The sequence below is a fragment of the Monomorium pharaonis genome, chromosome 9 (genome assembly GCF_013373865.1).
Source record: "Monomorium pharaonis isolate MP-MQ-018 chromosome 9, ASM1337386v2, whole genome shotgun sequence".
NCBI classification, from domain to species: Eukaryota; Metazoa; Arthropoda; class Insecta; order Hymenoptera; family Formicidae; genus Monomorium; species Monomorium pharaonis.
This window is the reverse complement of record NC_050475.1, coordinates 16,959,972-16,985,883: the sequence shown is the minus strand read 5'-3', so window position 1 is coordinate 16,985,883 and position 25,912 is coordinate 16,959,972. Positions and strand designations below refer to the sequence as shown.

The 25,912-nt window shown below is 30.1% G+C and overlaps 1 protein-coding gene and 1 long non-coding RNA gene across 4 annotated transcripts in view; one reads left to right on the top strand and one right to left on the bottom strand.

The window, feature by feature from the left end:
* LOC105839382 (cardioacceleratory peptide receptor) overlaps positions 1-14,948 on the top strand; it is a 64,826-nt gene extending 49,878 nt beyond the window's left edge. For 2 of the 3 annotated variants that reach the window (XM_012685660.3, XM_036291749.1), the window contains exons 3-8: positions 169-304; positions 4,905-5,102; positions 8,092-8,186; positions 8,532-8,784; positions 13,432-13,612; positions 14,009-14,948. In XM_012685660.3, the coding sequence (XP_012541114.1) occupies positions 169-304; positions 4,905-5,102; positions 8,092-8,186; positions 8,532-8,784; positions 13,432-13,612; positions 14,009-14,204 (1,059 nt within the window). In that variant the 3' untranslated portion in view covers positions 14,205-14,948. The remainder of the gene's footprint in view (positions 1-168; positions 305-4,904; positions 5,103-8,091; positions 8,187-8,531; positions 8,785-13,431; positions 13,613-14,008) is intronic. The other variant, XM_012685663.3, reaches the window with a different exon arrangement.
* On the bottom strand, positions 12,853-23,227 carry LOC118647250. Its single transcript, XR_004964547.1, has 2 exons — positions 23,029-23,227; positions 12,853-13,597 (listed from the first exon to the last, which is right to left on the bottom strand). It is a non-coding gene; the product is annotated as an uncharacterized LOC118647250 (long non-coding RNA).
* Positions 23,228-25,912: the final 2,685 nt, after the last annotated feature.

Here is a 25,912-nt window from a genome sequence, read left to right as displayed (position 1 = left end):
CTTTTCGTTTTTTACATTTATAGTCAATAATTTTTTGCACATAAATTTTCTGTGGCATACATAACTCTAAAATTTTTCAAAAAAAAAAAAAGCTAGAACTTTGTCGACTAAATTAGAAATAAAGCTAGTAACTTCACAAAAGTAAGAGAAACGTTTTTCTTCTTACAGACGGAACAATTTGCGGTACTATGGCTACTGTTTGCAGTGATAGTCGCCGGTAATACCGCAGTCCTGGCCGGACTTCTGCTGGGAAAACGCAGAAAATCTCGAATGAATTTCTTCATTATGCAACTGGCATTTGCCGGTAAGTGTCTTTATTTTTAATAAAGTATAATTAAGACAGCCTTAATGCTTTATAAGAATACATCAAAATCAAATTTTAGTTAAATTAAAAAGTTTCATCACATGTATCAACGATTTATGAAAATTTTTGTAAGTCTAATAAAGTTAGAGAAGATAGTAACACAGTTCAAATAACAATAGATAGTGCTACGATCGTAACTTTGTTTCATTTTCACATTGTCAATATTTGTCCAAACGACAATTGTGGACAGACTACTATTACGTTTCCTTCCCAAAACCTTCTCCCGATATCTGTAATTCAAGCTCCGGGGAATACGATAGCACATCCTCTTTCGTGTACACATTATGTAGATAAACATTTCTCTTTTCCTTTTTTTCGCTGACGTATCTTTTCGTGCGGAATATCAGAAACGAACAATATCGCGTGTACATGGCGTAAGATTTCCTCATATCCCAATATTACATCTGCATGTATTGATCAGATGTGTATTTGTATTCACAAGTGAGATGGATTAATAGAAATATATTTTCTTTGCAATATATTATAATAATCGTAGCTGAATATATGTATATTATACTGACTTCTTTTCAATTTTTATACATATATAATATTGTACAAAGGCTACATATAAATATAAATTTGTACATTTGCTATAAATAAGAAAAATAATCTGATGCATGGACTTGTTGACATTTCCGAGATACACCGAGAAATTGGTATAACATAAACCCCAACTTGAATGTCCAATAACGAAGTTTACTGTTCACATATGTCCGCCAATAAAAGATATCAAACCAACTATACGTGCTTATATGTATATACTTGTGTCAGAAAACATGCAAGGATAAAGAAAAGAAATAAATCTTATCTTTCTTTATTACTCTTTTTAAATCCAGTTTAAATTTTGTCTTTTACTTTTGGTACGTAAGATAAAATTTAATTTTTATAATTTATAAAGTAGGTATTTTACTTATTCTTTCTCTCAAGAAATAAATATATACCATGAATAAAAACACTGTCGGTCTGTCATATATATTAAGCCCTGTCATGTTTTTATAAAATATCTTGGTATTATACAACAGCTAACTGCTGTCTATCTTTCTTACATTAGTCGCATAATAACTTATGACACTAAAAGCAAATGTATTTAAGTTAATGTTTAGCGAAATGGAAGAGGAAAAATCTTTTATGGCATAGCATAAAATAACATGTCACAGAAAATACAAGGAAAAGAATGCGCTTTAAAAAAAGAAAGATGTATTACAAAGACGTTTGTTGCGTTACATTTGAAGCCCTTTAAAGTAAACTTTATATAATATACCATTCATAGCATATTTCAAAACCAAAAAAATATTTTACTACTAATGTATAAACGTTCATAAAAATATTAAAAACATTGTATGTAAAAAATAATTAAATTATCATAAGAAACAATGTTAATTTATCTTTATTAACAAATACATGTACACACACACACACACACATTTGTATACATAATGTTAATATAAAGTATATATTTGAAATATTTGTTTTTATAATATAATAAATAAAAAATATTTTTAAAGATATATCTTTCTATATTATTTTATTTGTTTAACGATTAATATTCACAAATTACGAAATAAGGACCTAAATTAGTTACTATTTAAAGAAACTTTACGTTTGCATAACAAATAATAATAAGAAACATCTTAACGTAGAATTGTGCTGATTCAGGGACAAGAAATACCATAAAAATGTATAAAAATCGTGTAAAATCTAGAAAATATGCTTTTACAATCAATCTGAATTTAAGGATATCTATTGGAACATTTCCGACAGTGATTGTCAGCTACAAACGTGCTTCGCAATGGATGTGCGACATCGCTATTTCGAGGAAAGAGACTCTCTAAATAACGATGTAGTATTCTTGTACGACAAAAATGTGAGGCGTGCTTGTCAGAAAAATTTTGATGACTTTAAAGATATATATCAGTGTTTAACATAAAAATTATTGTGTGATATAATATATTTACATATATGTATGTATGTACACGTATATATATGTGTGTATGTGTATAAAAATATAGAGATTCTATTTACCATTGTCACTTTTAAAAACTTCCAATAAATAAAATTTCTGTTCTGCATGTCATAATAACGAATAAAATTATTTTCTCTCAATATTCTAATAATATAGAATTAATTATATTTATATACAAAGAATATTTTTATCACTTTTTGCAACTCTTTTGCACAAAAACTTTTTGTTTAACATATTTTTAATTGTAAAAATATAATTTTTAAGTTTTTAAATACTAAGCTTTAAAAAAAGTTTTTAAGTAATAAATCGTTATTAAATTGTCGAAGCATAAAATTTATCATTAGTTTTTTTATTTGTGATTCCATTACATTTGTAAACTAGGTTATCGAAGAAACGATAAAGCTTCGCTAATGGACCGTAAAATTACAATTCTTTCTTTTCCCATTTTCATCTTTATTTTTACAAGAAATCAATTGTGCACGAAGTAAATAGATATAACACAAATCTCAATAAGGTTTTGTATGATAAAAGGTACTCTTAATTCATCAATTCATTAATATATAATAGCCTCATTGTAATAAAGTAATAAATTTATAGAGTAAATTTTAAAAAAAGATATTTGAAATCTTTTAAAGACACATACTTATTAGAAATGCTTTTCTTCTTAAATATTTATCTTACATTGCATAAGATTTTTATACCAATCGTTATTATCGTCTTTTCAATTGTTTGATAAACAAAGAAAACATCTCAATTAAGACATATTTTCATCAAATAATAGAATTTTTTGTTTTAATCGCCTAAAGTAGAATGCACCTAATGAGTAATAAAAAGAATTTGAAAAATCTGACTGTTAGTTCAGAGTACAAAAGTATTAAATAATTTCGACGTTATCTGAAATGATTTAAGTTGAAAGCATATAGAAATTTTCCGAAATGTAGCGAACAAATTAAACAAATTTAATCATTCTTTAGAAAAATTTTCGTAATAAAAAATGCATACAAAACCTTTAAATATATTTTTATTAATAAATAACTTAAAAATTGAAAGTATCTATCCCATGATATGAATATTATACTATAAATATATAAATACACAAAGATTATAATTTTTATATACGTAAAATACATTGTAATATTACAAAAATTTGACATACTAATGTAAAAGATTTACAAATTTCATATTAAATCAATTTATTCCGTAGTAAATCAGTTTTATAAAAATCGTAAATAGAAAGATCTGTATCTTTGATAAAAGAAAATATTAATCATTTAATACGTGCTGTTTAGTATTGGATGTATTATACAATGACTAAGAGCTGTTTCCAACTTTAATTTCCTGGTATTTACGCTGGAAGCAATTATTTCACAACGTGGCTTTCAATTTCAACATTAATATCGCGACTGGTGTTATTGAGTCGCGAGGGTACGGAATCGAATTTCTATTTCATCGATAAAATATGAGCAATAAAAATGGAGCGGGGGAGGGTAAGTTCGGTTTATTTGGAAAACTAGCAGATTAAAGCTGTATATTCTCTTTTTCGATGGTTTTTACGATTAAATGACAATTCTGGAAATAATATACCTCTTGAAGTTGTTATTACGGAATCCGTTCTGAAGAATATCATAAATTCAATGCCTATAATATGCTTTCAGAAATGTTACAGTTCGAAAATCCGTTTATAAATCAATAATATCTAATAAGTTTCCTAAATCATTTTAAATAAAAATCTGTTCCACGAAATACTATTATATTAAATCTAAAGGTCACGTATACATATGCATCATACTTGTTTTTATTTATTTTTTGATATTTATTCAGATAATCCTTAAAAAAACTTTCGCGGTATAAAATGTTGCGGAGCATGTACAGCTTGATTATGTCTTCGTAAAAAAATTTACTCTGCTTGGAAATAACTTTTTATTAATGTGACGTTGATAATATAAATGTTGCAACACAGAAACGTTGAAATTATCAATGTGGTATTACGTAACGTTCGATCTTATTTTATGTTCTGCATTAACAGTTCTTAATTATGCGTAAATGCAAAGCAACGTAAAATATCGAAACGAGCTATAAACCGATCATGTGTATGGGAAAGTTTATTTTGTTATTTATTTTGCGGTTATAAAGATGTTATTTCACAAATGCCTTTGCGAAATTAATTAGTCGCGAAATTCAAAGTTGCGCGACTTTGCAGCAAAAATTCTACGCTCAATATCGTACTAAACTTTAAAATTTACGTAAAAGTTTACATAAGTTATACCATCAAGGTTTGTATTCTCTCTAAACAAAAATGTTGAAATGAGTTTCTGCAAGTTTAATGACTAATTCTCATAAAAATAAAGAAGAAAATACAGGTGTAAGATTCTATTAACTTTTTATTTACAATTCCGAAGAACGAGAAGGTTTCTCAAAATGTTAATGTATTATGACCGATGAGATTTCTGAGATACTTGGGTATCTCAGAAATCTCATGGAATATCAGAGAAGCTTCGTTAACTGATAACCCTGATAATTAGTATATTCCATTCACAAATGATGTATCACAATTCCCCACCGTGTATCTTGTTACAGATCTACTGGTCGGTCTAATATCCGTGCTAACGGACATAATCTGGAAAACCTCTATTGTGTGGTACGCAGGCAACATAGCTTGCAAACTGATAAGATTTATGCAGGCGGTAGTAACCTACAGTTCGACCTACGTCCTAGTGGCTCTATCAATTGACAGATATGACGCCATTACCCGACCGATGAACTTCTCCGGCAGCTGTGAGTACATTAGCGCCCATATGATCACGGCCTTTAATGTTGGATCCCTTTACAAAGAGCGGCACCGTCTAGCTAAACTCACTAATACAGTTCAGACGAAACTCCGTGGAATATACTATATAGCGTGAGATTCGAAGCATGAATAGCATTCAAAAGACGAAGTCACAAAATTACCCTCGCTTGTGTCCGCGCGGAAATCTTTAATTTATAATAAGTGGAGAGAGAGAGAAAAATGCTTGGCGGCTTATAATGGAATAAACTGTTGCTGCAGAACTGTGTGAGGTTCATAAAAGAGACTCTGTGGAAAGAACATTTATTTTGGAGAATCTCGCAAAAACTAGATAAAATGCATTGCAGAAGAAACATAAAGTTATTTTAAACTTTCAGTGCAGATGGAAATTAGCATAAACAGAAACGACATTTACATAAATCAAGAAAAACTGTGAAGCAATTCGTAACGCGAAATAAAAATATAAATCTTTCATAATTAGCAATACGAAGGAACGAAATAAGACCCTATTTTCGAGTCGATCTAATTACAAGTGTACGTAGTAACCCGAGAGTCCATTTAACCCGAGAGTTTAGAATATTAGCGTTTTATTTTTCTTCTTTCAACACTTTTTATCTGGTTTACAAGATTTTTTAGACTAATGCTCTTTTTATAGAAATCTCTTCATGATATTCATTTAAATTTATATAATTCTGATCAATATGTAGTTTAGCATGTTGCTCATAGAAAGTCAAAAACTATTTATCAATATCTATCAGTCAACCAACACAAAATTGAAGTGCAATTCAGCGTACAGCGGAATTTATCCACCTCCGTCTTTATATTTTCACTTTGACATCCATTGAATTCCTCTATTCTACTTGTATTTACCGTCAAGGAATTGCTGACTCTTGTACACCAGATACTACGCGTCCAGCTCTACTTGTAGAACTTTGAGTTACTACATATGTATATATATGTGTATATATATATATACAGGGTGTCGTGTCAACGATTCCAAGCAGGTAGAGCGCATTAAACTAAACTGAAGAAAAGTTTTTTTACCGTTTTGCACTTTTCGCAATTGTTAATGAGTTATTGATTACACAGGTACACAAAAAAAGTGGTTTCTTTTTAAAATTAAGAAAAAATGAGCCAATTTAGCAATTATGACCTTGGATTTAAATTCAACAAGTCAAAATACATAAGGATTGATTAGTATGGTCCGCCGGACCAACCACTTTTTTTGTGTGCCCGTGTAATCAACAACTTATTAACTATTGCGAAAATTGCAAAACGGTAAAGGACTTTTCTGTTCAGTTTAATGCGCTCTACCTGCTTGTAAACGTTAACGGAAGGTTTACCGACACCCTGTATATATACATGTATATATAAAAATCGATACCATCCCTGCAAGACTTTCTTCAGATATGTCTTAACTCCATAATGCCGGTAGCGATATTATCAATATTGATGGCTAGATTATTCCATGATCTGACGTAATATTTCCATCGCGGTTCCTTTCAGAATTAATATCGCATGCTTTGACGTCAATCGCGCATATTTTTTCCCTTTCCTTTTTTTATTAGCTTTTTTTCCTTTTGGCGACAAGATAAAGAACGCAGAAAAAAAAAGGAAACGTCGCCGGATTCTCTTATCTATCTGCTGGTCGTATCGTCTATCACACGGAGGCATCTCACGAATCGTTGCGGGTATTCCGCGCCAGAGTCGAATTTATTTTCTACCTTCCATATATCGATGTACTTGTGGCTTGTCGATAGCTAGAATTACAGAAATTGTTAGGTGTCTGAATTGGGACTACCAATCACGTTCGGCCGTCGCTCGATACTGCTCCATCACCGGCGGATTAATACAAGAGTATCTTTGCCATTAGCCGATCTCCAATATTACAGACCGGTTTAAATAAAAACAGATCCAATTAGTTTAAGAAAAAATTTTTAATCACGCTGCATCATAAAAGCGTGAATATACGCTTTTATGCAAGCTTTATTAAAGATGCAATAAATAGAATAGCATTTAACTTTAAAGATAATGTTTAATTAATAAAATAGGGCATGAGTCATTTTGAACGCTTTTAAACGCATTCTGTATTATCCGTGAAAATTTTAATTATAATCCTGATTAGCTTTTAAAGCAAGTAACAATAAAGTTAAATACATTATGACGCCGTACATCCCAATGTCATTAAACAAAAATTAAAACGTCTACGGCATTATCGAAGAAACACGAGAGAGCATGATAAAATTGTAGGACTATTGCAATATTAAATCAATCGGATTTGCTTTATCCACCACGTTATAAATTTCTATATGCGATCATTCTTCCAATTACCAATGGATTATTAGTATCAATTGCACGTACAGTAGCAGGATTAATGGACTCGTACCGATAATACATGTAACACGTCTGTTTATATACTATATTGGTTTCAAGTCAAAATTGCAGATGCTAATAATTGCACTCTGTTGAAAATAGCAAAATAAAGGACGTTCATGAAAATAATGGTAACATTTCGCAATATAAAATTGCTGTTTATTCCGTACGTTGCTGCAGGAAATAAATGTTTCGGTATGTTATAATCATATTATATTATGCCGTCGTGCTGTTCTACCTTCCAAGCCTATTACAACAGTACCGTAGACATTTTCGTTTCGATTTTTCAAACCGGTTTCGCGCAACCCGTCATGAGCACCATTCGCTATGGCGTTTCCTTTTCGCTTTTCCAAATCGCCGGTTGACGTGAAACTTGACATTCACGAAAATAACTATACTTCTTTCATACATCGCGTTTAAAGCTACGTTCGCTCCCGTTGATTTTTTGCAAAAAAATGTATTTATGTCAAAAAAGCAAATTGAAATAAAAATTCCGTTATTCGCTAAGCATAATTACTTTTGCTAACGATATCTTCACAAAATTGAAATATTGATATAAAAATGTATAGATTTGTTAATTGATAAATATTAATATTTTAATCGCAGGGTGGAGAGCTCGAGTTTTAGTAATTACAGCTTGGGCACTATCAGCGTTGTTCAGTATGCCGATCATATTTCTATACGAAGAGAGACGAGTACAGGTACATGCGTATTTCTTAAAAATATTTAAGAAAATACAAGTAATTTTTAAATTATTTCTTAAATACAGAAATCATTTTAAAAATTGCTGATATTTTTTAATAGCCTTTTGTTAAAAAAAACTTAGATCTTCTTACTTAAAATATATATTTTTGTATTCGTGAAAAAAGTATGTTCTCAAAGCACTACAAAGAAAATAATATAAATGTATGTTACATAAAGAGTCAACGTTATGCATAACCGTTTTCTCATTTTCTTATCAAAAAGATCTTTCAAGTCTTTCAACGATGGAGATTTGAAGCTTTGCGCTCACAAGACGGCTTTAATCGCAAATGTTCGTTTTATAGGGTACGATGCAGTGCTGGATCGATTTGAGTCCGACCCAGTGGAAGATCTACATGAGCCTAGTGAGTTTTAGCCTTTTTATAGCGCCCACCATGATAATAGCAGGTTGCTATACGGTCATTGTGGTTACGATATGGTCACAAGGATCAGCGCTACGTCAGGGACCTACCAGAGATACTCGGAGGGCGTCTTCGAGGGGTCTTATTCCCAGGGCGAAAATCAAGACCGTAAAAATGACCTTCGTCATAGTATTCGGTAAGATATAAAACACGTATAGAAAGGGCAAATATACAATATTCTTAAATTAAGCGATAATATTTATTTAATGATTCTGTAAAAACATTGAGTTTATCTTTATCGAGGAATATAATTTTTTAATTAGATTTGTCCGAAAAAATCGCAAAGTGAAATCATGCAATAAAAATAATGATATCGTAATAAACGATTTTAAATTTTAATACATTGTATCATTGTAGATTCACTTTAAAGCAGATTTCAGTTTAGAAGAAAATCTTTTCAATCAAATATTTATATAAATTTTTTCGACTTCGTAAAGTTCACATTTCACTGTCTAGCGTTACTATGATCACTCGTTTGTCCCTTCGTATAGGTATATAAACAGTTTTTAGATCTTAACAAACTATATATAACTGTTTTGAGATACGAATCTTCCTTCTTTTTTTCTTTGACGTACACAAGTACTTTCGTAGACGACAGCGGAAAGACGATGGCGTCTACTTTGCGGCAGTAAAAAGTAATAAGTTTCTATCTAGCTCTTCCTACGTCTTTGATACGAAATTGGTGAACCGTTTTATTTGCACAGCGTAAAAGACGCACCACAAGCAGATAAGCTTGATACTCGATATCCTTATACGATACAGATCGTACAAAGATAGAAGGGATCATGTTATAGAGAAACAGGCTAAACCTAGATATAATTAATACAATACAAACAAAAAATTTGGAATCTATTCAATTTTATGAACGATGAGATTATTCTCAATTTGATAAATTTAATCATTCCAGTAATTAAATCATGTACATTTGATATAAAATAGATTAATGCCAAAAATAAAAATTTCATAGAGTTTTTCTAGAGATAATCTATTCTAAAAGAGATTATATCTGTGATAGATATTTTATATTGATTTATGTGCGTGTATATATAAATGTGTGTCGAGTTCCATAAATGTTCTCATAAACGTATCTGTATAACGTTTTTAGTATCATTAGTCTTGACATGTAGAATCTCTTAGTTATTTCACCAAAACATATAGTTTCGGACCAAATGATTGTTTTGATTGAATATATTACGCAGAAACAGATTATAATTTTAGTCTAAAATATTCTTAATTATAATATAGTACTTCTACTATTCTTTGGTAATAGTATACACATACACATACACATACTGATATCAATCTTATTTATATAATTTTTTATAACTAAGATTTATCATCTCAAAATTTAAAATTACATTTTTTGTAGCTTTTCGTAATTAATTTTTTAAAATTTAATTTGTTCTTTTTATTTCATGTTAATAATTGCGATTATAACCATAGAATATTGATAAAATTTTTCCGTACAAGTATTCGTGTCTTTATTTTTAAAAAACATGCACAAAGAATCACTAACCAAGTTTGCTTCTTGCAATAGACAACGGCAAAATTTCTTTCTTTAGCTAAAGATAAAAATGCGAAGACGCGATAAAAAAACCGGTGGAATTTCTCCTTGGCATTTTCCGAAATCAGGGAATTTTTGTAGAAAACTGCGAAACGAAGAAAGTTATACAAGCTGCGAGAATTTTGTGTGCAACGAGCATCGAAACATATCTTATTTCGTGATTTGAAATTTCTATGCGCATAAGGTAATGCGCTTCTTGCAATTGTGCTTTACATTCCGTGCTCCGGAATAAAGGAATCATACATTTCCATACATCGAGAAATTCATTTATTTGTAACCACGACAAAAACATATATTTATATACGAGTAACTTTCTATTAACTTATTTTTGTATTACTATAAAGCAAAATTATAATAATTTTATTGCTACTACAATAATAGTATTAAAAAATTACATCAGTTTATCACGATTATAAATATTAATACAATTTATGAACATTTTATGTCATTTTATAACATTTAAAATGGAACAAAATTGATATATTTCTGAAAAGTGTAACATTTTTATAACTGCTTATATTTTAATCTTCTTAAAATTCGTGGATTAAAATTCATTTTTAAAATGATTATAACTCCAAGGAATTATCTTTCCTATTCTAAAAGTGATAATTTTAATATTATTATTAGGCGGGCATATAAAATGTTACCCTCTTTATCCTTAAGTAATAAAAATTTTATCATTAAATAAAATCTCAAATAATGTACATGCACATATTTAATCAAAATTTTATGCTCGATGTTAAAAGATTATGTTTTTAGTTTCTGTATTAATTTTGCTACAGAATTTCTTAAAGTATAAAGTTTACAATAAAGATAAAGTAATGAGATAAACTTTTTTAAATTGTTTATTTCGAAAATAAGCCGCTAATAAAATGAGTGTCAGAGATCTTCCTAACATATTATATTTATACACCAATTATATTTTTGCTCGCGAAATAAAAGATATGTTTATTCGTCATTTTTTGTGAGAGAGACATATGTACAATGCAATCATTCATTACTTCCTTTCGAAACATTTAAATGTTCTGATAGGTTATTAGAACGGTGAGTATTCATCGTGAATAACGAATCGAACAAGCTGTCCGATTCACATTTAATTAAATTTTTTAGTCGTGAAATCATCGACCGTAACACTGAAAAATATCAAAAACAGTCTCTAATTTAATAAATCGTAACAAGTGAGAATACACGATAAAATATTTCTACTAAAAATTTTACATTGAGGAAAATTTTGGATAAATGTGCGAGTAAAATTCCAGGTAGCGGTCTTCAAAAATACAAATAGTGCATTTTATTATTTTATTATTTTAAGCTCGTTAAGTCCATTATCAAAAAATAGAATAGAAGTAAAACTTGGATCAATAACTTCGCGCTTTAATAAATTTAACAGTTACATTCAATTAATTAAATTTCATTAAAAGTGTGTTGTTAGCAATAAAATTTAAATATGACATAAACCCAATTATATTAAAAATTAGATATAAGAAATATTAGATTTTTTATGCGTTTTACTTGTAAATAAATTCTATTTTGTTAACTTTGTCTAGCTCTTCATAATTTAAAAAATGTAAAATTATGTTGGCAACTTCTATATTCATAAAATTTAAAAGAGCTAAAGAAACGAATTTAAAAATTTCTTCGTGTTACGTCTTATATATTATTATTGTCACATGTTGTTATTATAATTACATGTTGTTTTATTTATTTATGGCTCGTTAATGCATTAGAAATATCATTGGAAAAAGAGAAGAATTCACAAACGAGAAATGAATGAGCCACGAGATCTGTTTGAAATTACTTTGGTTTAAAAAAAAGTTATCCCATCCTGCGTCACATGTTCACTCATTTTTATGTTTGGCGACTTTTCCCCGTTCGTAGTTTTTCCAATATCGATGTTACAGAAGCAGTTCTTAAACTCTTTTTTTTTGATCATGGATGTATTGAAAAATGAAGGAAGGAATATAACCCATTCCGAATAGCATCTATCAATATAAAACTTCCTAATAACTTCCAACTTTAATTTCCACAAGAAATTGTCTGATAAATTAAAAATTGACTTTTCCTTAGCGAAATTGCATCAGATAAAAGTCGTGTTTTTCAGCTTTAAACAAAAAAAAGAGTTACAAATAAATTTTAGTAAATTATCAAATGTTTTATAGGTTATTATAAAAAACATATATTAATGTATGTATATTGATACTGTAATTAAAAATTGTCTCATTTCGATGGCATATTGAAATATTGTCTATTTAATTTAAATTAAAAATTAACGAGTTCCCGCAGTTCGTCAATATGTTGAAAAATAAACGCGTTCTCAGAAGAAAAAGAGATTTAGAGAAGATTTAAGTTTTTACAAGGTTTAAATATATCGCTATACCAAACAAAAAAAATAAATTTAATGCATAGATGCTCATAATCGATGTAAAGTGTGTCTTGCAAATTAATACATTACTTTTTATCAATTCATTTGTTAAAGTTTGAATTTAGTATCTTCTATATAAAATACCATTTCTTGGATATTAATTTTTGTATAATTATAAAATTTATTTATTAAAATTCATCATAACTTAAAAAATATATTTCATATTTAATATGTTACTGCAAAAGTTTGTGCCATAAATACACTTCTTCTTTGTTTCCTTTTTTCTCTCCAATATTTTTGAAATTTTATTGTTTTATAAGATTTTCTTCGGTACAAAAAGTAGGAACAATCGCGAGTACGTGCTATCTCTAAAACGGAGGCTGTCATATAAATCAGAATCTGTCTCAAAGAGACAAATGGAGCGTTTCGTTATTTTTAAGTTCGTTAGGTTCGTTATCTAAAATGGAATTGGTGCAAACTTGGAGCTATCGCTTTTCGTTAGGATTTCGTAATACTCATGTAATTTAACATAGAAACGGTCTCTTAATTGAAAGTGACGAATAATTGTGTTTTATTTACAGCGTATACATTGAAAGTGACAATCATTGTTGAATTCTATTAGATCAATTTTTTGCACAAATGATTTATGCTGATTTTAAAATTGCTGTTCTAATTATTTATGATTTTTTTCTCTTTAATTTTCTTAATTTTTCAAATACGCGATCACAATGAACGCTATACATTTTTATCTTAATATATTTTATCTAATATTTCTACGAATTACGATTAATTAGCGCTATTATGCGCACAAAATATAATTGCGGTACTCACGCGATGTAAGCAATTCTGTATTTTAGTATTTATCCTCTGCTGGAGTCCATACATAGTCTTCGACCTCCTTCAAGTATACGGACACGTACCAAAGACTCAGACGAATATCGCGGTAGCTACCTTCATACAAAGTTTGTCATCGCTCAATTCTGCTGCTAATCCAATCATCTATTGCCTCTTCAGTACTCCTTTCTGCAAAACAGTACGGTGAGTATATTAGTTAAATTATAATAATTATAATAAAATTATTTTATATGGTATAATATATTAATTCTCCCTTTAGATTTATTTAAAGCTTTCATAGTACCTGTTTCATTTAAATAAATAAGAAATAAATAAAATAAATAAGTAAAAAGTAAAAAATAAATAAGAAGTAAATTATGAAAGGACATGTATTAACATTAAGTAATACTAAAATTTTTACGGTATAATTGTTTAATAAAAACGATGAGAATATATATTTAAATAATTATCGAAATGACAGTTTTTTGTGTGTAAAACGTTTTAAGTTTATTTAAGGCAACGTTCGTGGAGATGACAATATTTCCGCAGCAACTTTTTGCTACGGAATTTCTTCGTTAAACAACAATCATTGCTCGGTAGGAACATGCAGGCAATCTCCTGGATTTCGAGATGGTGCCCGACGAATTCGCATCACTGCTTCGGTACCGGAGCGACGAATAGCAGTACGAGGACGACCGTGACGACATCCTTAACGGCTCATTCCTCCCGCAGAAGCGGACACTTTACTATGTTGAATTCTACGTCACGAAAACGCGTTATGGTTTCTTTGGTTTAAAGATGTGATTTTCCAAAAAAGACGATTGCACAGATTTTGTTTGTAAATTGATATTCTAGACTGATATCCGGAGCGGACTTGATAGTTAATTTGCTTGTACTAGCAATTAAATCAATTATTATAGGGAGTAAAATCATTTTCTTGTACGAATAATTCAGAAAGATCAACAATTTGATTTTTAAAAAGTTTTATTTGAAAATATATACCAAATACATCCAGTTTTATTTGAAAATACTGATCAAATATATCCAAGCCAGATTTGTAATAAATTTTCAAAAAGAAGAATTGAATAACAAGCGATTTCTCAAAAGCTTTCTTACCATTGAAGTTTCCGCTTTTGTGATATTTGCTTTAACGTATCGCTTTTATGCATATCTTTTCCACAAAGACCAATTTTCAAGGATTGCAGAAATTTATGTAAGTAGTACTTTCAATAATGACGACTATCAATTTGACAACATAACAATTACTTTAATTTAGAAATAAAATTAATTTAGAAATAAGATTAGTAATCCGGTGTAATAATTGACAGTCTCCAATTAAACATAATAATTTTATATTTCTTTACATAAAATATATCGGTTATTACAAACGAATGATCTCATACTACATAATAATGTTACATAACACGATAATTTTATTTCGTTTATTATAGCGAAAATAAAAGACTTGAAAACATTTGTGTCACAATTCTATTATAAAGCTCTCCAATTTGATTAAAAGCTGTCAAATTTAGTTAACTAAGAATAATTTCAAATAAAAATAACAAACGTTTATATCCGTAAAACTCAAAGTTAAATTTTGATTTTTAGAGAATATACTCCATCCATATACCCATATACGTATGTCTGGAAAAATGTATATGGGTATCTTAGAACTATTATTGATTACCGTTATCAATATAGTTATAAATGCTAAAAATTAAATTAGAAAGCACGCCGTTTATTTCATATACAGAATTATATATGATCAAATCATTGTTATTTTTAAAAAACAGAATTCTTTATAAATTAAAACTGAAAGTCACATAAATATCAAAATCTTAATTATTTATATACTCAATTAGATGTACATTGATAAAAATGATAAAATTAAAAAAAAAAATATTTATAAGAGAAATCTGTCTTTTAACGCAAAATTTGTTTAAAATTTTCAGATTTATTTTAACAAAAATTTTTTAGCAAAAAATTAACTTTACATAAATAACAAATTAGCCGTAATTTAAAGGAAAGTTGTTCTGAAATACCTTGTATAAAAAAATCATCGTATCTTATTTCGTAATAGGGAGAGAAAAAGATAAAATGAGAGAGAGAGAGAGAGAGAGAGAGAGAGAGAGAAAGAGAGAGAAAGAGAGAGAGAGAGAGAGAGAGAGAGAGAAAGAGAGAGAAAGAGAGAGAGAGAGAGAGAGAGAGAGAGAGAGAGAGAGAGAGAGAGAGAGAGAGAGAGAGAGAGAAAGAGAGAGAGAGGTCCAATATATATCTTATAATAAATAAAAATTATACAAGATGAACGAAGCAGCAAAGGATGCTGGCAACTTTTTCATAATATTATCTGCGATAAATCTCCTAACTTCCTCGCACCGTCCAATAACGAAGGACTGATAAAGCTAGCTCTTTTGTCTTAATATATAGATTAATTTAAAAAATATGCAAACTATTCTATTTATTTTCATACATGAATTCGTCATTATGTAATGACTTACGTATTATTTTAGCTTAAAAGTTTTTCTTTATTCAAGAATGTTATAAATAACATACTGACAATTTTATAAATGTATTAAGCATTGTGAAAAATAATGTAAGTTATTACTTTGTTCCTAATTTAAATCAATATTTTAAAATATTTGTATATAATATATTATTGTTCTATCCTATGTTTTTTCCGATCTTAAACACGTAAACCTGTATTTAAGAAGTATATATGTAAATTTAAAAAGCCTTTTTAAGTAACAGGAACTTTAAAAGAAGACCAAAATATTTGCGTATATTTCCAAAATAAATAAATCAAGTTAATATGTAAAGTAATGTAGAACTTTAATGTTTAACAAAATAGTTCCCACAAATACATAAAAAAAATCTAAATTTTAAGATAAAGTTTGTTAAAAAATTTCAGATTTATAAATAAATCATTTATTTAAAGCTATTTTTTTAATGTAATATAAATTGTATGTCATTCTTATAAACTTACTAGCAAGTCTGAATCTAACTGTAACTCAGAGCTTGTTTTCTTGTCTATAATATTGTAAAAATAATCTTAAAATGGTTCATCACTTTTTTTAACTATCCTGTTCTATTTTTCTTTCACAGAAATTAGTTTTAGGAAACTACGTCAATCTGAGTCAAAATCTAAATCAAATTGTGTCAAAAATAATAATAAGATAACGTACAGTCTAAAATGAGTGTGTATGCGCGTTAATAGTGTTATAATCATTAATAACATTTGAAATGCGATAATAATGTATGTGTTTCCTGTTACTTGTGCGACTTAATAATCAGATTAAATAGATTTATTTTTCAGGCTTGATCGATTGTTAAAGATACCTTTTATCCTCATCTACCATTTTTAATTTGTCACGAAGAATATGTGACAACTTTTTTATGTATTTTAAAATTGCTTAGATTTATCTGGATTCTGAGATATCTTCTGAGATTTTTGAGAAAAAACCAGTTCAATTTTTAAACAGCTTTCTATAATGTACATTGTATGTGTATTTTTAACAGCAATAAAGTTAACTCTTCTACTTATCTTTTTTTTACATTTTTCAAAAAACAAGTATTCTTTAATAAATATTCTTTAGGGTAAAATGTATCTAACCAGCTATCGAACAGCCTATGTGGAAAATAATACGCTCAAAGTATACGTGTACATACATATACATCTATACGTGTAATATAAAATCAAACTGAAACTACCGTGTGTATATATATTCCCGTAATATAATACACGCACAATGGCGTGTAACACATTAATGTGTAATACATTCTTTCGCGAGAGCGCTATGGCTGTTTAAAGTGTCACAATGTTCTCTGCATGATCTCCCTGCGTTATGATTTACGCGGTGATCGATGCACTTTTCCGGTAAATTAACCGGATTTATACGTCAGTAAATAATAAGACAAACAAAATACTTATGATAAATAAAGTAAAGTTGCTTAGGTATATGTAACAGATTATACGAATCAGATTACATGAATCTAACTATCAGAACATTAATGTTCGTCCCTACAATGTTACGTTCTCGATATTAAATAATAATAGAACAAGTACGAAGAATGTAATATAACTGTTCAATCGTCAGTGTGTCTTAATATTCTTTATAAGATAAATTTCAACAGTTTCAATCAACTGAGCGAACTGAAATAAAAAAAAAAAAAAGAAATAATGTGATTATCTTGTTATATAACCACTTTTAATTAAATTAAAGGGACCGAATAATTACACATTTTGTTTGCAGTGCCTGATCATGTACGTTGATTTACATGCGGTTTTTTAATACTTTTCAATGAAACTTAAGTGGGTTTGTAACAGACAAAAATCAAATACAAAAGAAATATTCTGTTACCTGTTTAGGATGCAATATATTATTTAATTCTTTGTTAAGACTGATTTTTGTAGGATTTTCTTGCGCCTTCTTAATTTTCAATAATTTGATGTAATTCCAAGGCTTTCTATTTAATAATGCGCAAAAATACGTGTTCCATATAAATTATTGCGTACAACTCCTCGTATTTAATTTGCCAATCTCACTTTGCTGTATTTCAGAAACTCTCGTTCAGATCTTCGCTAAACTTTGATTGTTAGTTATATTGCGGAAGATAAGATTTTCATTCTAATGCGCAAATTATACGTACAACGAGTACAACAATATATATGTAATGTACCTTTTAAACAAATGTGTAAATTCGTATGTACTTATAATTCTATTAGTATTAGTCACGTTATGTAAAAGAGGAAAACATAAATTATTATGACATGAATTATTGCGCGATATGACATTGTTCGTGTACGCATCAACAATGGGTACTGTTTGTAGATAAAAGTGAATAAAGCTATAAATTATTTAATGCAATCTTTAATTCCGATGTATCATAATTTACAAACATTACTTTTCTATACGCTTTATTTCTTCCCAACCTTTTAGTTATAAAAATATTATCTCTGATAAAATATTTATTAAAAATAAATACAAATTTGATACTCTTTATAGAAATTCAAGCTAAGTGAATTTTTTATTGTACCTAGAATCAAAAGTCAGTTAAATAAAGCGTTTCGCGTTTCTTGTTGTTAGTTATAATACATATCACATGTATGCTGTTAAATCATATATAAACCAATGTTAATTTAGATTTCGAACAAAAAAAACAAATGTTTCAAGGTTTTTAATATATCTTATCATTTGATTAAATTTTTAAATATTGTATTATATGCTTTTTATATAAATGTATAAGTGTCTTTAATACACGATGTTAAATAGCGCGGATAAAACGTGTCGTGTATTGCTCGTCCAAAATAAAATTTCTCTCGTTTCTTCCGTCTACTTTTACGGTTCGCATAATCGTAGCTATAGAATAATCGTAAAGACCAACGGCGCCAGGATAAGTCAAACACAGTCGGAATAATCATTTCACGCTCCTCATTCTGCAGAAAAATATCTGTACCGTTTTATTTCGGTGATATTACGTGCCCTTCATATTCGGAGAAATGTTAAATTTGACTTTTCCATTTTCTTTCATTCGGTACGTAACTCTAAGTCGAAACTTGTGATTTTTGAATTGCTTATAAGTGCAAATAACATAGAATCTATTTGCACGAAACGTTTGTGGAATATTTATATGCAAAAAATATCTTTTTTTTTTTTTTAAACAATAGTTAGCAGCGCTTTGCCAACTTCGCCTATTAATAATCATGAAGTCTGCTGCAGTAAAAATTTAAAAAAAGCAGAGAAAAGTAAAAAATCAACAACCAACGTCACGTGACATTTGATAAAATTTCACGGTGGAGCATGCGGCGAATGTGGCTTACGTAACATATCCTTTTCATTCCTATCTCCTTTAGCGGGAATATGTGAAGACTCGAGGGAAAGAGTTTTCGGTCGTTTAGGTCTGTGAGGGACCTGCCGATCCCATGACCAGCGATTCGCAGTAATCGTTATTTATTGCTCGTGGACAAAAGGAACTAGAAGAAGTGTCAGCATTCTGATCAACGTCAAGAGCAAAAAAGTGCGAAAGTTGCTTTATTCTCGATTAGAAGAGGGAATAAATTTGAAGCGGCCAAACGCAGAGATTATTGATTAGAATCATTACGTGAATTGCGTATTCTCGTTTCTTGCCGTTTCAAAATTTGTATTAAAAAAAATGAATTCCATTCTCGCGAAAGAAATGATAACGCGTTGGTGAAAATATTCGAAAAGAGACGGAACGAGAGAATATTTTTCAAAATAGCGCGTAGCTCGAAAAATTGATGTGGAAAAATCACGCTTCAAAAAAGATCGTATTTCCATTCTAATCACGCAAAAACGCGATGTCGTGTACTCGTTATGGAATAATGGACCAACGAGATCAATCGGATTTCAAGTATCCTCACAGCTGCTATACAACAACCTGCCACACGTCCGCCGTCAGAAATCCTTGCTCCGAAGTCTGCAGCAATAGTGCGTAATTTTCTACGTTTCACGGAAAATCTAATTGCACTGAGATGTGATATGCATAAATAATTTAAATAGAGAAGTAAAATTTACATTCTCGTCAGAATTTATGCTACAATTAGAATCTTTTATAGCAAGATTTGATTTAATTGCCCTAATTAACTCTTTAATTTTTAAATCAAATTAAAACCTCTAGATGTTAAATTTATTATATAATATATTTCTAAAGATTTTATGCAAAAAGAGAATGTGTAAAAAATACAAAATAAGATTATAACGTCAAAATTAAAGAATACAAATTTTACGATTATATTTTCTTTTTTTTCCACAGAAAAGACACAATATTCTAAGATTTACAATATATGACACAATATTTCTTGGTGAATCAACAGTTTATTAAATATTTTGCGTGAGAATTTGTTCATTTTTCAGAAATATATTCTTCAAATTGGAAGACATCCTACTTGGACAGAAATGACCATGAGACTTTTATGGAAGGTAAAAAATATTTTAAAAGTTATTATAAAAATTATTATAAATTATTATAAAAATGTTATAAATTATTAATTGCAAATACGTGCAAACATGTTTTTGATCATTACTTTATAATTTGATAGGGTAAAACAACAATGAAGTTACGTTTATTTCTCTGTAAAAGTAGAAAATTTTCAAATTATACTTTTGCATTTAGAAACTTAAACAAAATATTATATATGCACAGTCACAAAATAAATTGTTCGGAGAATATTAGGAGTTTATTTTATGCTACATTCTTATCAAATATTATGTTTTAGAGAAAATTCGAATTTGAAGTGAAAATCCTTGCTAGTAATACATTTAAATTAAAAGCATACTTGTATTTAAACTCAAAAGATTCACTGGTCACATTATTAATAAAATCAGATTGAACAATTCACAAAATTAAATCTGGATAATTAATTTCGTAATTGTATATGCTTGTTGGCGCTTCTGGCTTTATTACATATATTAATAATGCAGTCGCATTATTATTTTGTGCACTAAATTAATGCAATTAAATTTAATTGCAATATTATTAATGTTCGCTAATTCATTCATTTAATTATAGTCAAAACATTTTAAAATTTTTTAAAGAATATTGAGTACAAGAATTAAACATATGTTTAGTTAAATAAGATTTATATAAAATTGACAAAAAAAGCAAAATTTGAGCAAAATTCACAGAAATGACTTAGGCCCATTTCTACCAACGTAGATTAACTTTAATCTCGGTTTAATTTGCTTATTATCTCATTCAAGTTTCAAAAATTAGAAAGAGATAAAGAATAAGTTAATGAAGTTCCGAGATTAAAGTTAATCTACGTTGGTAGAAATAGGCTTTACTCGTTTCTTGACTTTAACTTATCAATTCCTCCAATCAATATGGTGCAATCACCGTCGTCTTTCCGGTTTTGCTTTAATCATACGTTTCGAACAATGCAACTCGAAGCGTGTCAGTTGCAGAAACTCACGAATATTAATTTAACTCGAAATCCTCCCCTTCCCCCGCGTCATAGGCAGGGGTGATCCGCCGTTTCCAGACTTGAGTGTACAAATGGGGAGAAGCGCGTGTGGTACACAGACATACGAAGCGACGAGACATCGAGATGAATCAGCGCCGGTGGTTTCGATCGAGAGAATGCAAATACGTTTGAAGCTTCTGGAAGACAGTAACGCGACCCTGCATCTCAGAAATCGCGATCTCATCGCGGAAAACAAGAACTTGGCGAAGCGGTGAGATTACCGCGATTAATTATGCGTTTCGCTAGATAAGTACCGTTCGTGATGCAACAATTACATTCGCGTTACGAATAAACTTCTTCAAGATAAACGACATACAGGCTGGAAGAGAATGCGACTAAAATGAAAAAACTGCGAGAGAGCATGTCGTTATTGCAAAGCGAACTTAACAAAGAAAGAATCAAGTTGACGGATGTATTAACGAAAGCGGTAGGAACAATGATATTTATATTGAATAAGTAAAAAGTATTCTAAAATATAATTAAATATTATATGCAATATTTAGTGCACAGTAAATAATAACTGACGTGAGAATAAAATAACTATAACTATTGTAATAATTAGGAGTTTTTTATGATAATAATTGTAAATATAACATATGTAATTAATTTTATAAATTAATATTCTTTCTATATAGCAAAAAGTTAATCTTATGACGCTATTGCATTATTATTTATTGTTATAAATATTTCTTATTTTATATACATATATTAAAAAATGCAATGTGACTAAAAATTACAATTAGCTTTTCTTTACATAAGAAAAAATATTAAAATTGATATGCACAATTGAAATATAAACTATTCAATAATTCTAGAAATTCAAAAATTCCAAAGTTATCATTACAGTTTTGTGCATACATTTTACATAAAGAATATAAAAAATATGTTTATTTTGAAATTTAAATTTAGACCCTTCTATATAACTTTTAGAAACACGACGAGATACGTTTAGAAAATAAATACACCTCCTCCATGAATGTAACTCCTAAGACCGATCGTGGATTACAAATTTGGGAAGTCTGCAAAGATTGCCATGAAGAACTGAAAGGATGCCAAAGAGAATCACTTACACGGATCACCATCACGAAGTGAGTTTTCCAACGAAATAGAATTTAGGATTATATGTCTCAAGTGTTATTGAATATCTTCGTATCAAGCTTATACGAAATAAAGCGAACGAGAACTAATAAAAATTGAATGCAATCACATTCAATAACATGAGATTTAATAATAATCTCGTTGCGGAAAAATTCACACTTTTGTAATATTTTAATGGCATAATTAGATAATTATTCGTGATAAGCAATTCGTGGAAGTAATCCTTACAGAATCAATTAAGTAAGCTAATATTAATTAATCTTTAATTCAAATGTATTCGTGGAACTGTTTATTCTTAACACCGATACTTCGGTGTTAAGAATAAACGATAGGAAAAGGAAGGTTCAAAAGAAGAGCTTTTACCCAGTTTACTCAGTTTTTTATCTAGCAAGTTTGTTTATAAAATCTTGAGTTATATGAAAATATTGTATTTATAAGAAGTGACTTAGGTTCGTATTTATAATTCCACAAACCTTCCTTTTCCTATTGACGATCAGTGGCAAATAAATTAAACTGTATTTGAATATTTTGAAACACTCACTTAACCTAACCTAACTTTCACGATTGTATTCTCGCGATTCCATTCTCGTTTATAATTCGTAACCCTCAACACGATTAGATCGGAGTTTGAGTTGCTGGAGAAGGATATGCGAGCTTTGAGAGACGCAGTGATCGCCCGGGAAGAAGCCTGGGATGAAGCGATGGAGCGGGAGCAAAATTGCCAACGGCAATTAGCACGACTGACCGCGGAGGCGATCACCGCGCGTCATCTTTGCGAAATTCGCCAGGACGAACTTCGCACAGTTACGGATACTTTGATGGTAATATCGATAAGCCGTGAGCTAGATGGCATATCAGAAATTTATAATGCAGCGATCGATTGGCGAGCAAATATCGATCGAAAAAGCAGGATTGTGCCGTAAATTTCCTGATTACGTCTACATGAATCGTTTATGTATTTGTTTACTTTCGGATCTGTATTTAGCTAAATTTCGAAACACTTTAGCAAAACTGTTCTTTCTATATCTTAAACAACACGTTATTCTTTACACAACGTGTGTACTACCGCATTCCGATTACACTTAATAGAAAATTATGGTGACATGATATTCTTTGTGTTAAAACATACTTCGTTTCGCAACACGATGAAACCCTTATAGATAATTCGCACGTCCGAAATAATTATTTCAATTAACAGTCAGGTTTGTTTTGTATCAAATGGCCTTTCATTTCCAGAAAAAAGAGTCAGAGCTGAAAATGATGAAGAAAGAAACGCTACATTTGAACAAATTAATTGCGAAATTGCACCAACGGCAAAAGTGAGCCTCTCCTCAATTACATTTATTTTAGTCACGATAGACCTCCGGCATTCACCCCTCTCTCTCTCTCTCTCTCTCTCTCTCTCTCTCTCTCTCTCTCTCTCTCTCTCTCTCTCTCTCTCTCTCTCGTCTAGAAACTACTTGTTGCTGGAAAATGTACGTGTTGCTGGCTCTCGTTATGCGCGCGGCGTACTAAATTTGTAACGGAAATGAAAACTTACGGGGGTAATAACTACGTCCGTGAAAGATTCATCGCAAAGAATTTTCGAAAAACGATGCAAACATGGCATACGCGGCGACACCGCGATTGTCAGGAACAAGTGGGGTTCGCTTACCTCGATTAATTTGTTGCGATGATGGTCCATCGGTTGCGTACTCCTTACTCCTTGCGTCCTCGGCGCCGGAGGGCGTCCAATTACGCGGAACGGTCACGTGTGATTCCACTTCGAACCGTCGCGTCGCGGACGATCGGCGTGAAGTTTGCCGCGGTGTCGTAGCCGCGTCGAACGCGAACGCGCGTGCCTTCGCGATCTTTGAACGGTCGTCAAGAGTAAATCTGAAAATGAACGATCCTGTGGCGACAAACGCTTATCTCTCGGATTGAGGGCGTCAGTGCATTTTGTAGCTTTGATTTTTGTTTTACAAAATAATTTCTTAAACCGCTTAGGACCCAGTAAGTGTAGGTAAAGGAAATTACCTCAGAAGTATATAACATTTACGCGCTTGAAAGTACAGTGAGTTTTACTTGCTTTTCTGATAAAAATATAAATCGGAGCTTAAGTCGAATGTAAAGGGAGAGTAATAGAAAGCGTTAAACAAAACTTCTGTGAAGCGTGAATCGAAATAATGAAATATAAAAGAAGCGTTAACGTTATATTTCATATTTTCTTCAAGATTTTCAGGTCATGTATGGTGCACTATAGATAAAAAATGAATGTAATTGTTACGATAAAAGCACTTTATTTCTACTTAATAAATTTCATCTGAAAATCTAATCCTTCAATCTATTAAGTATTAATTAGAATTACAAGTTAACGATTTATAGAGAGTCCGTCTTTCTCTGCCAATTTTAGTAGTAATGTTAATTCCGCACGATAATGCATAGTCCGACCTTAGAAAACTCGTTACTATTTCAGAAAGCTCGAAGAATACGCGAGCTGTAGTGTAAGCTGCATTAGCGAGAAGGATCAAAGATACATCGAGGAGATTGCACGACGCGTACGAAACTCTAAAGGCCAATCGAAGACGAAGCCCAAGTGCACATTGGATAAATACCCGCGTTCGAATTCGAGCAGCACCCGCGGCAGCAAGAACGGCCAGGCAGGTTCCTCCGAGGATCATCGCAAATTGAATCCGTAATTGGGATATCGTAAATTACCGCATTACTATCCACTACATAAGCCTCATTGCATAGATCGATGTACGCAATTTCAATAAAACCAACCCAGACAACACATGTTCAAAATTGGGACATAAGACGTTTAAAGACATTCTTTAAGATGTCTTTTAAACATCTTATGTCATATTTTTAAAAGATGTCTAAAAGACGTCTGTAAGACGTCTTATGTTCCAATTTTGTATTGTATTGTCTGGGCAACTAAAACATAAGCATATTTATCAGAATTCTTTAGACGTTGATATATCACGATTTTTTTTCAATCTTTCTCAAAATAAACGTAATATAACTCTCGATCTTCATACTATGCAAAAAGTTTGTCACTAAAAAGATCAAGCGTGTAAATTTATACTGTCAAAATTGAAGAATAAAAAGAATATATAAATGAAGCAAGGCAAAAACAAAGATAATGTAAAGTAAAACAGAAAAAATATATAATTCTTTCATAATTTTCTAATTATTTTGTCTCCAACATCGATGATTATTTTATTAATAGTAGCGCCATCTGTGATACGGCAATTAAACGAAGTTCAAAATATTTACGTCCCTCGGTCATAAGCATTCCCAATTTTCTTCTGACAGATAACTTTTTCGGTAGAGAACAGAGCAATGAAACAAAAATTCTTCTTTTTAGCTTACTTTATGCATCCACAGGACATGAAAGTAAACTTTTCTTTCTCAACGTATAAGTATATGCGCCAAAAGTATTG